Source organism: Elephas maximus, chromosome 9 (genome assembly GCF_024166365.1).
Source record: "Elephas maximus indicus isolate mEleMax1 chromosome 9, mEleMax1 primary haplotype, whole genome shotgun sequence".
In the NCBI taxonomy this organism is placed as follows: domain Eukaryota; kingdom Metazoa; phylum Chordata; class Mammalia; order Proboscidea; family Elephantidae; genus Elephas; species Elephas maximus.
In genome coordinates, this window is record NC_064827.1 from 18,101,949 (window position 1) to 18,115,250 (window position 13,302).

A 13,302-nucleotide genomic window follows, 5' to 3' on the forward strand; every position below is an offset into this window, starting at 1 on the left:
GAAGATGTTGTGGGCTTGGGAGAGACAAAAAATGTCAGCCATACCTAGAAGCAGACTCTTTGATGTAGTGAAAAAAGGTGAAATTGTTCACTATAGATGATCTGGTAATCAAGGTGAGCACTGTGCTTACCTTGCCTATTGGATAATTCATCCCGGTTGTGGCTATTGTGTCCATTCATCTCACTGAAGATTTCCCTCATTTCCACTGGCCAGCCAAGTATTGTTGCTGTTCCTGGGTACCGCTGAGTCAATATTCTACTTATAGTGACTCCATGTGACAGAGTAATACTGCCCCATAGGCTGTAATCTCTACGGGAGCAGATCACCAGGTCCTTCTTCTGCATTTAAAGCCACGTTAAGAAAAAACAAAAAAAAACAACCAAATCTGTTGGGGTCGACTTGGTCTCATAAGAGACCCTGTAGGACAGAGCTGGAACTGCCCCACAGGATTTCCAGGGAGCAGCTGGTGGATTTGAACTGCCGACCTTTTGGTTAGCAGCCATAGTTCTTAACCACTGTGCCACCAGGGCTCCGTGGAGCCACATTAACCCAAACTAAAAAACCAAATCCGGTGCTGTCGAGTCGATTCCGACTCACAGCGACCCTATAGGACAGAGTAGAACTGCCCCGCAGGGTTTCCAAGGAGTGCCTGGTGGATTCAAACTGCCGCCCCTTTGGTTAGCAGCCGTAGCACTTAACCGCTAGGCCACCAGGGTTTCCTGGAGCCACATTAAAGAAAAAAAAAAAATTTTTTTTTTTCTTTTTTTTAGCTATTACTAATTATTAGATTATGTTCTGGATTTCCTGTTGTTGTTACAAACTACCTAAATCATCCTAAATGTGAAAAGAAAGCAACATGTTATCAATTTTAAGAGATATTTATTTAGGACTTCTAGGTACAATGAAATAGGTCCCTGGGTGGCACTAATGGTTCGCCCTTGACTACTACCTAAAGGTTGGTGGTTCAAAACCAACTAGTGGTGCCTTGGAAGAAAGGCCTGGTGATCTGCTTCCTTAAAGATTAAAGCCAAGAAAACCCTATGGAGCAGTTGTACTCTGTAACGCGTGGGGTTGCCATGAGTGGGAGTCAACTTAACCGCAGTGGGTAGGTAGCCATTATGGGGACACTAAGATGAAATGAGACACATTCTTTGCCTAGATTCATCTGCTTTACTGATTAAATATGGAGATATGCTGAGAACTCCTGTTTCTTCCAACAGGTAGCTGTGAGATTCCAAACAACTCCCTTCATCTACCTGGTCCCCAGTCTCTTCTGAGATGAAAATGTGTCAGAGAGACCTTGAGGGTGGAAAAAGACAATGAAACCAGCTTTCCAGGCTGTGGTTTAGAAACCTTGCCCAGGATCTCTACTTAAAACCTAAATTGAATAAGACAGTTCAGCTCTTTGGCTGAGTTTTGGGGAGGTATTTCTTTTAATAGTTATGAAGTGATCGCTTTTATGTGGTAAGCTTTCATTTCTCTACAATTATGGAGAGAACAGGTTGATCAAGGCTAAATTTAAGTGCTGGAATTAATTTGTAAAGTATTTTACCTCTTTCATGGCAAACAACCAAAAGCAAGTCAATGGGATGATAAAACACGCTTCAGTGCACGCAGAAGAGAAACCGGTCATTGGAAATCTCTGCTAGGAGTCTATCCAGTAAGTGCACTGATTGCATTTTGGGGAAATGCTTCTAAGTTCCATTTTTCCCCACTTGACTTATCTTGGAAGTGCCTGGCACATCATAGGCTCTCAATAAGTGGTAGCCAACTTTATGATCAACCGTAATGTGGTCTAGGTTGGCTTATTCTTAAATGGCCTAAAATCAAAACCTCTTCATTTCAGTTTAACCAATATTTATTGAGCACGGCAGCAAGGCAAAACACCAGAATTCCAGCTGTAGCTCACTAAGTGACACAGCCAAGGGGCTCCAGCATCACTGATATAAAATGCATTTGCCACATGGTAGATATATTTAGATAAGATACAAAGATATATTTATATTGTATGTTTTACCAGTTGCCATCCAGTTGGTTCCAATTCATGGTGACACCCTCCCCCTGTGTGTCAGACTAGAACTGTGCTCTGTAGGGTTTTCAATCACTAATTTTTCAGAAGTAGATCGCCAGGCCTTTCTTCCCAGGTGCCTCTGGGTGGTCTCGAACCTCCAACCTTTTGGTTAGCAGCCTAGTGCGTTAACTAACTGTTTACACCACTCTGAAGCCTCCTATTATATATAGTAGATAATGTATGATATATTGGAATATACTTTCATGGGCACAACGATTATATGCCGAACTGTATTTCTACAAGTTACAGTACCTTTTCTGGCAATTCAAAAAGTCCAGTTTAATACTTGATTCTCCACAAAAAAGACAGAAAGCATCCCAATAATTCTATCCTTTTAGCAAAAGTGTCATTCTCTGCATTCAACTAATGTTTGGCCATATCTATTCTTTCCAAATGGGAAAACAGTCCAGTTTGTATATTTCATTTATCTTTGCTGACCACTATCTACTGGAGAAATCAAATGACAAAGGAATATCTGAAATGAGGATGATATGAAAGCATTTAAACACCAGTGCAGTGACAGCTTTTCACAGATAAAACCATAAAATTGAAAAACATTATTCTATGAAAAAAAGATTATATATACCATACCACTGCTCACAAGCTCACTGAACCATTCTACCATTTTCCAAACCATTTATTAACTAAAAATACTTATTGGTATACCTTTCTGATTCATTTGTCTGCCAGAAGTTGACATAGGCAGTCATGTCCAACTTTTCCAGTAACTTCCCCATTAAATTGATAGTCATTATGTCTCAGGTTTCTGGCACTTTGTTGTAACCAGAGAATACCTGGGTGAGCAGCTTCTTTGCCAGCACCAGGTAGCATTAGGATATTAGCTCTTCCTACATGGCTCAGACCCTTAAAGACAGCACCTCAGCCCCAATCACTCCTGAGCAGAGGTACGGTCCCCACCTAACCTTACTTCAACTGCTATTTTCTGCCTTGGTCCAGCAACACTTTAGTGTCACTGCCACTGAGTAATACCATTAGGTGACCCAAGGTTTCAATGGGAAGATAATTTCTGTATACCAGCCGGTAACGATGCATTTCCATGCTGCAACAACCAGTACAACTCTACTGGGGGCAGTGGTGGTTCAGTGGTGGAATTGTTGCCTTCCTTGCAGGAGACTCTGGTGTGATCCCTGGCCAGTGGATCTCATGTGCGGCCACCACCCCTCTGGTTAGTGGAAGATTGCATGCTGCTAGAATGCTGAACAGGTTTCACCTTCCAGACTAAGACAGACTAGGAAGAAAGGCCTGGCAATCTACTTCTGAAAATCATCCAATGAAATCCCTACGAATCATAAGGGTTTTATCTGCAATTGATGCTGGGGATGGTGCAGGACGAGGCAGCATTTTGTTCCGTCGTGCATGGGGTCACCATGAGTTGGGGGAAAGCTTGACAGCAGTTAACAACAACAACAACACAATTATGCTGGTGCATCCCAGCTGAACATCAGCCTTGCTAAGAGAGCATGGAGCAAAACCATGGAGTGGACTCCTAACACATGACAGCGTAGGGTTTAATCCACAGTTCTCAGAACCTCAGAAATGATCTCCTGCAGACTGGGAGTGCTATACCCATGCATGTGGAGAACGAGAAGGGTTTTGGACAAAGTCACCAGGAGCAGCCCTGCATCTCCCCCGAAGTCCAGCTCTTTCTTACACCCTTGTTCTCTAATTAGCTTTAACAGGAGTGCTTTGATCCAGAATTTGTAGGTGAAGTAGCTGCAAACTCAGCTGCTAACCAAAAGGTCGGCAGTTCAAATCCACCAGCCGCTCCCCGGAAACCCTACGGGGCAGTTCTACTCTGTCCTATAGGGTCACTATGAGTCAAAATCCACTTGATGGCAAAGGGTCTTTTGGTATTCTAAATAGAGGGGGTCAGGTGGGGAAAGAAGATAGAAAATATGGGAAGGAAAGAAGCTACCAAATGGCAAGAAGTTGGCGGGATTCTTTCTCTTTTATCTGACACTGTGTCTGCTGACAAGAGAAAACCAGGAGTATGGAACTTGTTAGATAAGGACCCAAACATCCTTTAGGCGGCCAACATGAGCATCATTCTTTTTGTTGCCAGTGTCCTATTTACATGAAGTACCTACCACTTCTCCCCAAACAATCCCATACATCATGCAGACTCGAAAGGCAATGTTTGTGCTGCCGTTCCTTAAAGTTGCTTAAGGAAAAAGCCGTTTCTGTTGCCCTAGACAGGCAGCGCTTGGGGCCGGAGTTTGAGAGATTAAATGTTCAAGGGCTTCAGTGCTTCCAGTTCTATGTGGAAAAGGACACAGACCTGGCATTTGGAAAGCATTTGCTCTCCATTAAACTCACCGAACCTAGACAAACCAGAGGGGCCAAGAATGACTCTGCCACTGGCCAAGGCTGGGCCTTCCAAAACCGGTAACAATGAAAACAACAACAGTACCATTAACAATCTTCAACGGGATTTTGTCAGCTTTTAACCCAAAAGGACCTCAGAATCCGAACAAATCTCCAGACTTGTCTTACAGCAGAGTAAGAATATGTTTGGCCAGAACCTCCCTTTGTTCTGCCTATTGCCCAGAACTGCCCTCTTAGCCACAGAAACAAGTGCGAGTACGGAGGGAAGTTTCCTATGGTGACATTCCAGAACTGGGCAGGACACAGGTGGAGGAGGGGGTGGTCATTAGTCAGCCGTGATCCACCGACAACGTATCAGGACCTTGTATTCTTTTCACACTCCAGTTTTATTGTGAAGACATAAAATTATATATGATACATGTAATTCATGTTCTTATGCTTTCCAATCCCTCACTCTTTGCTTTTTTTTAATTGTTGTTTTATCTCTCTCTCTCTCTCTCTAACTATCTATCTATCTATCTATCTATCTATATAGGGTTGCTATGAGCTGGCACTGACTCAACAGCAGCGGGTTTTATATATACGTATATCTAAAACACACAACATTTGCCACTTCAACATTTTTCAGGCGCCTGGTGGATTCCAACTACTGACCCTTTTGGTTAGCAGCTGTAGCTATTAACCACTACGCTACCAGGGTTTCCATGTATAACTTAGTGATATCAATCACATTAATTATGTTGTACAACCATCACCCTTAATTGATGCCAAATTTCCTATCAACATAAACAGAAACTTCCTGCTTCCTAAACAATAAGCTCCTGCATTCTAAGTCCCTAAACTGTTCCCACAGTACAATTACGACCAGCCCTAGTCCCTTTGGCCTTGATGGCATCTAACGTCCATTCATTAGCACAAACAACACAAGTTAGTGGAAATGGCATTTTCCAGCCTAAGACCCACTGCCGTTTAGATGATTCTGACTCATAGTAACCCTATAGGACAGAGCAGAATTGCCCCATAGGGTTTCCAAGGCTATCAGTATTTAGGGAAGCAGACTGCTACATCTTTCTCCCAAAGAATGGTTGGGAGGTTTGAACCACCAACCTTTTGACTGGCAGCCAAACACTTTAAGCACTGTGCCACCAGGGCTCCTTCTGGCCTAAGACATACCTAAAATTATGAAGCACCAAACATTTGACCTGCTCTAGCAATGGATAGCAATGGATACCATCAACTGGCTTACACGATTCTCTATTTTGGAACAAAAAATGGGATGCACGTTGTTTGGAAAGCAAGTCCAGAATTTCTTAAAGTGTAGCTCTGCACCTTTTACTACTACTGTGGCCCACATTGGAAGATATTTCAAATTGTGTCCTATTTTTCTGGGTGCCAAAATCTCACCCCCCCTCCCTGACATTTATACATTTATAGCAGTAAGTACGGCCACAATAAAAACAAACAGAAAACCAAATCAGTTGCCCTCAAGTTGATTCCAACGCACAGACAGCCCATGTGTGTCAGAGTAGAACTGCGCTTCACAGGGTTTTCAGTGGCTGGTTTTTTGGAAGTAGATATCCAGGCCTTTCTTTGGAGGCATCTCTGGGTGGACTTGAACCTCCAACCTTTTGGTTAGCAACCCAGTGGTTAAACATCTGCACCACCCAGGATCTCCACAGTCACAATGATAGCTCTTTAAATGAATTAACCCTCTTAAAACCTGGTGGCATAGTGGTTAATGCTATGGCTGCTACCCAAAGGGTCAGGAGTTTGAATCTGCCGGGCGCTCCTTGGAAACTCTATGGGGCAGTTCTACTCTGTCCTATAGGGTCACTATGAGTCAGAATCGACTCGATGGCACTGGGTTCCCCGCGCTCCCCCCCAATATAAAGCTGTGATTGAAGACAGGCTGGCAAGGACAAGTGAATGCCAGATATCTCCTAAACTCATTTAAGCCATTTCAGTTTCTATCACTTATCAGGGCTGCTCATACTTTGCCACGTATGAGGTTTACACATATCCCTGCCTGTCTATCCCAAGGCGGGAGATAAAGTAGAAGACAAAAAGCCAAAAGCAGAGAGATGAAAGGAAAAAACAGAGCGGATGATCACCCACTAAATAATAGTGCTTCCTGGTCCAGGAAACACCTTGGCGAATCCCACCTCGGAGACCAGTTGCAACGGCACTCCAATTCTTCAAGTGAGGCTGGCATCCCTGTGCCCCCGTCGCCCACAAATGACACTCTTGAGGTGGAAATCCCAGCTGTGGACCTTTTACTTTCCTACCAGGGCTTCATTTTTTCCAAACTTTTTCCTCCCTCCTGTGGTTGCCCAGACCAATTCATGTGCTTATTGGCATGTTATGAAACATGGAAACAATTAGAGACCACATTTTAGGGTACAAGAATGACTCGCTACAGAATCAATGAACTATGCAGAACTTGAGAAGGTTTGGCAATAAAAATGGAAACTGTGGAATAAAACCCACCAACAGTATCTCATATCCAGCACATTCAACAAGGGCCTTATATCGATCTGTGTGTTTTCAGGCAGCCATCATACTTTGCCTTTCAAATCTCCAGTTTTTAGCCTTATTTCTGTTTATTTCTTTATATACCCTCATAAAAATCATATGAAACACTCAGCTTACACTTTTCTCTTCATGGCTGATGACTGAATGTATACCCCATGCAAACTGTCTTCTTAGGGTTGGGATTCTTTTAGGGCCACTTTTGGGGAGAGGTGATGACATTTGAAAATCAAAGAATATGTTTTCAAATGACCCAATTTAAGTCTTAAGTTATAAATCACTCTTTTAAGGACTTCTTTAGACATTTAAATGCCAAGGATGGTCAGTCCTCTAAAAAGAGGCCACTGAAACTTCCTACACAAGCTTAGGAACCCAGCAGCCTTTTGCCTGAGTGTGTCACCTGAGCTCTAACTCACCAAAGGTGACAACCAGCCAAGTGCTACAGCACTGGCTATGACTCATGGTGACCTCAACTCATGGTGACCCTACATGTGTCAGAGTAGAACTGTGCTCCATAAGGTTTTCAATGGCTTATTTTTCAGCAGTAGATTGCCAGCCCTTCCTTCCGAGATGTTTCTGGGTAGGTGCAAACCTCCAACCTTTTGGTAAGCACCACCCAGGGACTCCAAAGGTTAGAAGCCCTTGTTGAGAAACCACCAGCTTAAAAGCTTGAAAACAGAGGAGATCAGTTCTGGGGGAGAACTTCCTAGTATCATAAAATAAATAAGAATGGAGAAAAGAAGGGGGTGAAAAACTGAACCAAAAAAGAAATCCAGCGCCAAGAATATATTATCTTTTAGTGACAGTCATCACTGTATGTACCCATGTGTATGTTCTCACTATCTTCACATTGCATTGCTTCAATAATCCGTTGCAGTGAAAACAGCAGCAAGAAAGTTCTATTTCGGTCTATTTGCAGACTGGTGAACAAGTTCCCTGCACCAGGGCTTCCATTCAGGAAAGCAAGTGCAAAAGACTTCCATATTCTCAGCTACATGCTCCCCCTGACCAGAATGCATTGATGTGCTACACTGGGCACCACAGGCAGAGTTAGTCAGGTAGGGGGTTGGTCAGGATTCACTGCCAACCACAGCGAAGCAAACTCATTTCATCTGGAAACAACAACCAAATCATTTGGAGGCCAGTTTTAGGGGGAACTAATGTTGTAAAAAATGTTGTAAAGGGTAAAAAGGGTAAAGTTGCCAGTCTCTCTACTACCTGACATTAGTTGAGATTCACTGAGCCACCTAGCTACATCCCTTACGTCACTTAACGCCCACAATAACCCTTCCAAATAACCCAAACAGGAGAAATGAGACCTTTTTTTAATTTTTAAATGTAATTTGCTCATTGTCACATAGCCAGTAAATGCTAGAGCTGGGATTAGAACCCAGACATTTTGACTACAAAGCACCCTGACTTGGAACTATGTTATCTCCCTTCTCTCTGAGGTGGAACCCTTGCCCCCTCCCCCAAGTCTTGTGCTCTATCATGCTATCTTTCCTTCCTTTTTCTTCTCTCTTCTCCAATCTCCAATCAACATTTACTCTCGAATACTTCTAACACTCAGAAGTGTGCACATATGTGCGTGCACGCACACACACACACACGTTTTTTCTCATGTACTCAGACTATAAATATTATTGCAAGAATCTGAGCCTTAAATTAAATAACCGAATTTCGGGCTACATCCCCTGGAGAGGTGCTTCGGTTAAACCACCTGGACCACCTCCCTTTATGAGGTAGGTTGCAGGCCGTTCCCAAGTAGGGCCAGGCTAGTTCAAATGTCTGTTTTGAAGCCGGCTGCTGGGAATTGAGAACTCACTGAGTCTGCAGGTCAGCCCACAGAACCCAAAATGTTCCTAAAGTATGAAGCTATTAGCTCAGTAACATCTAGCCATTATTTATGATGTTGTTTATACAGTGAAATTCAATCCAAGCTCCAGTTTGAGGATCCAGGAAGCTTCTTCTTTCTCCCTTCTACTTCAGGCAAAGGAGCAACTGGATAGGGAAGGTGTGAGCTGCCAGAATACGGAGGGAGGTGGACGAGCAGGTGAGACACTCCGAGCACCAGGGACTGGTTAAATCTCTCCATTGTTGCTGTTGTTGTTAGTTGCCATGGAGTCTGTCCCAACACATAGCAACCCCATGCACAATGGGATCAGGTCATTGTGATCCCCTGGCTTTTCATTAGCTGATTTTTCATCCTGGTCTGTCTTAGTCTGGAAGCTCCACTGAAGCCTGTTCAGCATCATAACAGCCAGTGATGCTGTGCTTGAGATGCACTGGCTGGGAATCAAACCGGGGTCTCCTACATGGGAGACAGAATTCCATCACCAAATCACCACTCCCTCTCCACTGTGCCAGGTCATTTATTCCCAAGTGCTCAAGACTGGAGAACAAAGGGCTTTTGGGCTTAAGGGTGAAGACTCCCCTGCTGACTGCAATTCATTTATATTGTCAGACTGATAATGACTAAGACTGGTGAGCTGCCTGTTGGCTTAAACAGGTCATCACAAGTTTGGGGACAAGCTGAACTGCCACAGAATAAAAATCACAAGACAGCAGTTTAATTGGCTTCCTTAGGCCATATAACAAAGCAGAAAGCTAACTTGCAAGAGCAAAGTAATTAATGAAGGGAGCAAGCAAAAGTTCATTTAGTAACTTCCAAATAAGTTCCTCTGTCTGGGGGGTGTGGCGGGGAGGCAGCCTGCAACAGAAAGATAAACTGTAGGTATTTAAGTCACAGTGTCTTCCGCCAAGGACTGCTCATTACCATCAGATGTTGCAGTGGCAGTGAGGCCAGTTAAAACTAACTTTATTATTAGAAGCAATTAGGAAGAAAAGGGGCAGAATTTCATTTGGTTATTCCAAAACAAGTTTCTGTGCATGGTTTAATGAAGGCCTGCAGTGTCAAGATAAAATGTGTGTTTTTCTGAAAACAGCTTTTGCAAATGACTGCTTGTTACCAGCAGGTATCTGCTGGCAGAACAGCCCAGGTAGGCTGGATTTATATGCACGCTCTAATATAACTATTCAGCTGTCTCAGCCTCACAGACGTGTTCACCGGCAGTATGGGCTGATGGTTATGTTCTGAAGCCAGACTGTCTGTCTTCAAGACCCATCTCTGACCTTGGTAGTTGAATGATCTTGGGTGACCTTCTGTAATTTTCTAGGCCTTAGTTTATTCATATGTAAAGTGAGGCTCATAGTAGTGTTTATCTCCCAGGGCTGTTATAAAATATAATCTGTGTTAAAGGAGCCCTGGTGGCATGTGTTAGACATTGCTGTAATTAACCGTTATACTCAAAGATCGGGGCCTTGGTGGAACAGTGGTTAAGCATTCGGCTGCTAACCAAAAGGTCAGCAGTTTGAATCCGCCAGCCGCTCCTTGGAAACCCTATGGGGCAGCTCTACTCTACCCTACAGGGTAGCTATATGTTCGAATGGACTCGACGACATTGGGTTTGGTTTCGGTATACTCAAAGATCAACTTGGGCTTGCTTATTTGGACACGTCATCAGAAAAGACCCATGGCTAGAAAAGAGTATCATGTTTGGTTGAGTGTCAGTGGAAACAAGGAAAACGTCAATGAGATGAACTGCCACGACGACAGACTCAAACATACCAACGATCATGAAGATGGCACAGTACCAAGCAATGTTTCATTCTGTTATACATGAGGTCTCCATGAGTCAGACCTAACTCCACGGCAAGTAACAACATACTCAAGTATCATTTGGGTCGGGGGCTGTTTTTAAAGAACACGCTTGCTATGTAGGGGTTACCCTGACTACCAACCAAAACTGGATCCTTTTACATTTTTTGAGTGAGGTTTGTATGTGAAGTGTGAAAACAGGTATTCATCTTCACAGTCGTAACAGCTTTGGTCTAAATTCGTTTCAGACAATAGTCCAAGTTCTCTACAGAATTCAGATGTCTTGAAAAGGTCTGATTACTTTTTAGGTTTGCTAACCCAGGTATGGAAACCCTAGTGGCATAGTGGTTAAGAGCTATGGCTGCTAACTAAAAGTTTGGCAGTTTGAATCCACCAGGCACTCCTTGGAAACTCTATGGGACAGTTCTACTCTGTCCTATAGGGTCACTACAAGTCGGAATTGACTCAACAGCAATGAGTTTTTTAATGGGAACCCAGGTGTGTACCATACTGTTGGATTGCTCCTCTTCACAGCTGTGGCTTTTTTACCTGGTCCAATGTCCAAGCTTTTCTTTTATGAGCAGTCTTTAACTGGCTCCTTAAAGGCACACCTGTGCTAAAAGACACCCTCATGGGTTTAGCTTAGAAGAACACTGAAATAAGCTCAACTGCTGCACAATTAAGGGAGAATTGCCCTTCGGCTTCCTTCTAAACACGCTTTTTGAGACTACTGTGACCACAACCCTGGTGGCACAGTGGTTAAGTGCTATGGCTGCTAACCAAGAGGTCAGCAGTTCGAATCTGCCGGGTGCTTCTTGGAAACCATCAAGCAGTTCAACTCTGTCCTATAGGGTCGCTATAAGTCAGAATCGATTCGATGGCAGTGGGTTTGGTTTTGGTTTTTGGTGACCACAACGAAAGGGACCTCTTGCCTGTGGCTTCAAGCTTTATCCTAAGTGTCTCACTCTTCAGTCAGAGCATGTGTTGTTTTCAGTGACTTTTCAGAAGCTCCCTGGTTAAATTCTCAAGGTTGAAGGCTGACTTTCATTAGATGGCTAGACTATCTGCACATTTGCTTGGGAAAAGGCACACTGTTTACCTATTATGTTTTAGTTTTCCAAATCAACAGCATTTAAGGAATGTACCATGCACCATAATACTGGACCTATATGATGAATAACATTATCATTTGATTTTCAATAATAAGCAATGATTCTGTTATTAAAATCTATTCATCTTGGAAAAGTCTAAACTAGCAAAATGCCCTCTACACATTTACGCGTTTTCTAAGCTGTGTATTAACCCACATCATTTTTCGGGCTGCCCTGATTGAACTTACGCTCATTTGAATAAGAGCCTCTTTCACAGAATTTTAGATTTTACATTGTGGATTGTGAGGAAGAAAAAGTTGAGAATACTGGGGGGTATATATTGGTGCCAGCATCCATCTGTCCGAATGTCATACTGTGATGGCTTGCGTACTGCTGTGATGCAGGGAAGCTATGCTACTGATGTTTCAAATACCAGCAGGGTCACCCTATGGTGGACAGATTTCAGCAGAGCTTCCAGACTAAAACAACTAGGAAGAAAGGCCTGAAGACCTACTTCTGAAAAATCAGTCCATGAAAATCCTATGGGTCACAACAGAATATTGTCAGATAAAATGCTGGAAGATGAGTTCTCTAGGTTGGAAGACATTCAAAATATACAGTGGCCACAACAATGGACTTGAGCATACCAATGATTATGAAGATGGCACAGGACCCAGAAACGTTTTGTTCTGTCATATATAAGGTTGCTGTGAGTCGGAACTGACTCGATGGCAACTAACAGCAACAACATATACTGGTGGTGTCCCTCCAAAGCCTGTTTTGAGATGCTAAAGCTACCATTCATTTTCTCTAACTCAGTAGTCTACTTCCTCAAATACTTTTTTTTTCCTTTAGAAATCATACACGTCATATCAGGAGAGAATTTCCTCTTTGAAAGATCCAGAAGAGCTGTAAGGAATGGTTTTATCAGAGTTACGGATTCATAATTAACCACTGTTAGAACGTTAAATTCTGAACAGCATAAAATACGCAACATCCACGGCCAAGAGGGGATTTCCAAGGGAAGGAGGTGGACGCTCATTCTTACCCTGGATCGTTCTTCTAGTTTCGTCATCATGACAACTGTGGCACTCCGTTGCTCCCACATCATTCTCCAAAAGTCCCCAAATGTTTCGGGGAGTGAACCCTGTGTTGCAATATAGGCATTTTGTTTCCTGTAGCCATCTATGTAGTTGGCATTCACATAGTCACTTCCCGGGATGCCTGCAAAACAAGGAGCGGTTATTTGACAAGGTTAACGTAGAAGAGAAAGCAGCATGAAGTGGGGCTGAATGGCAGTGTTATATTATTACTCTGATTTGTGGCTAGGAGAACCCACAGTATATTAAAGTTCATGTTTTAAACAAGATTAAAACCCATTGCAGTTGTTTACAACTCATGGCGACCCCACATGTTACAGAGTAGAACTTCCCCATAGGGTTTTCTTGGCTGTAATCTTTACGGAAGCAGATTGCCAGGCCTTTCAGATTGCTGGGTGGGTTGAAACTGCCAATCTTTAGTTTAGTGTTGTCGTTGTTAGGTGCCATCAAGTCGGTTCCATCTCATAGTGACCCTATGTACAACAGAGCAAAAACACTGCCAGGTCC

At 43.2% G+C, this 13,302-nt stretch overlaps 1 protein-coding gene across 5 annotated transcripts in view; it reads right to left on the reverse strand.

The window, feature by feature from the left end:
• PTPRD (protein tyrosine phosphatase receptor type D) overlaps positions 1-13,302 on the reverse strand; it is a 591,083-nt gene that overhangs the window by 56,992 nt on the left and 520,789 nt on the right. For all 5 annotated transcript variants that reach the window (XM_049896355.1, XM_049896354.1, XM_049896353.1 and 2 more), the window contains one exon: positions 12,744-12,919. In XM_049896355.1, the coding sequence (XP_049752312.1) occupies positions 12,744-12,919 (176 nt within the window). The remainder of the gene's footprint in view (positions 1-12,743; positions 12,920-13,302) is intronic.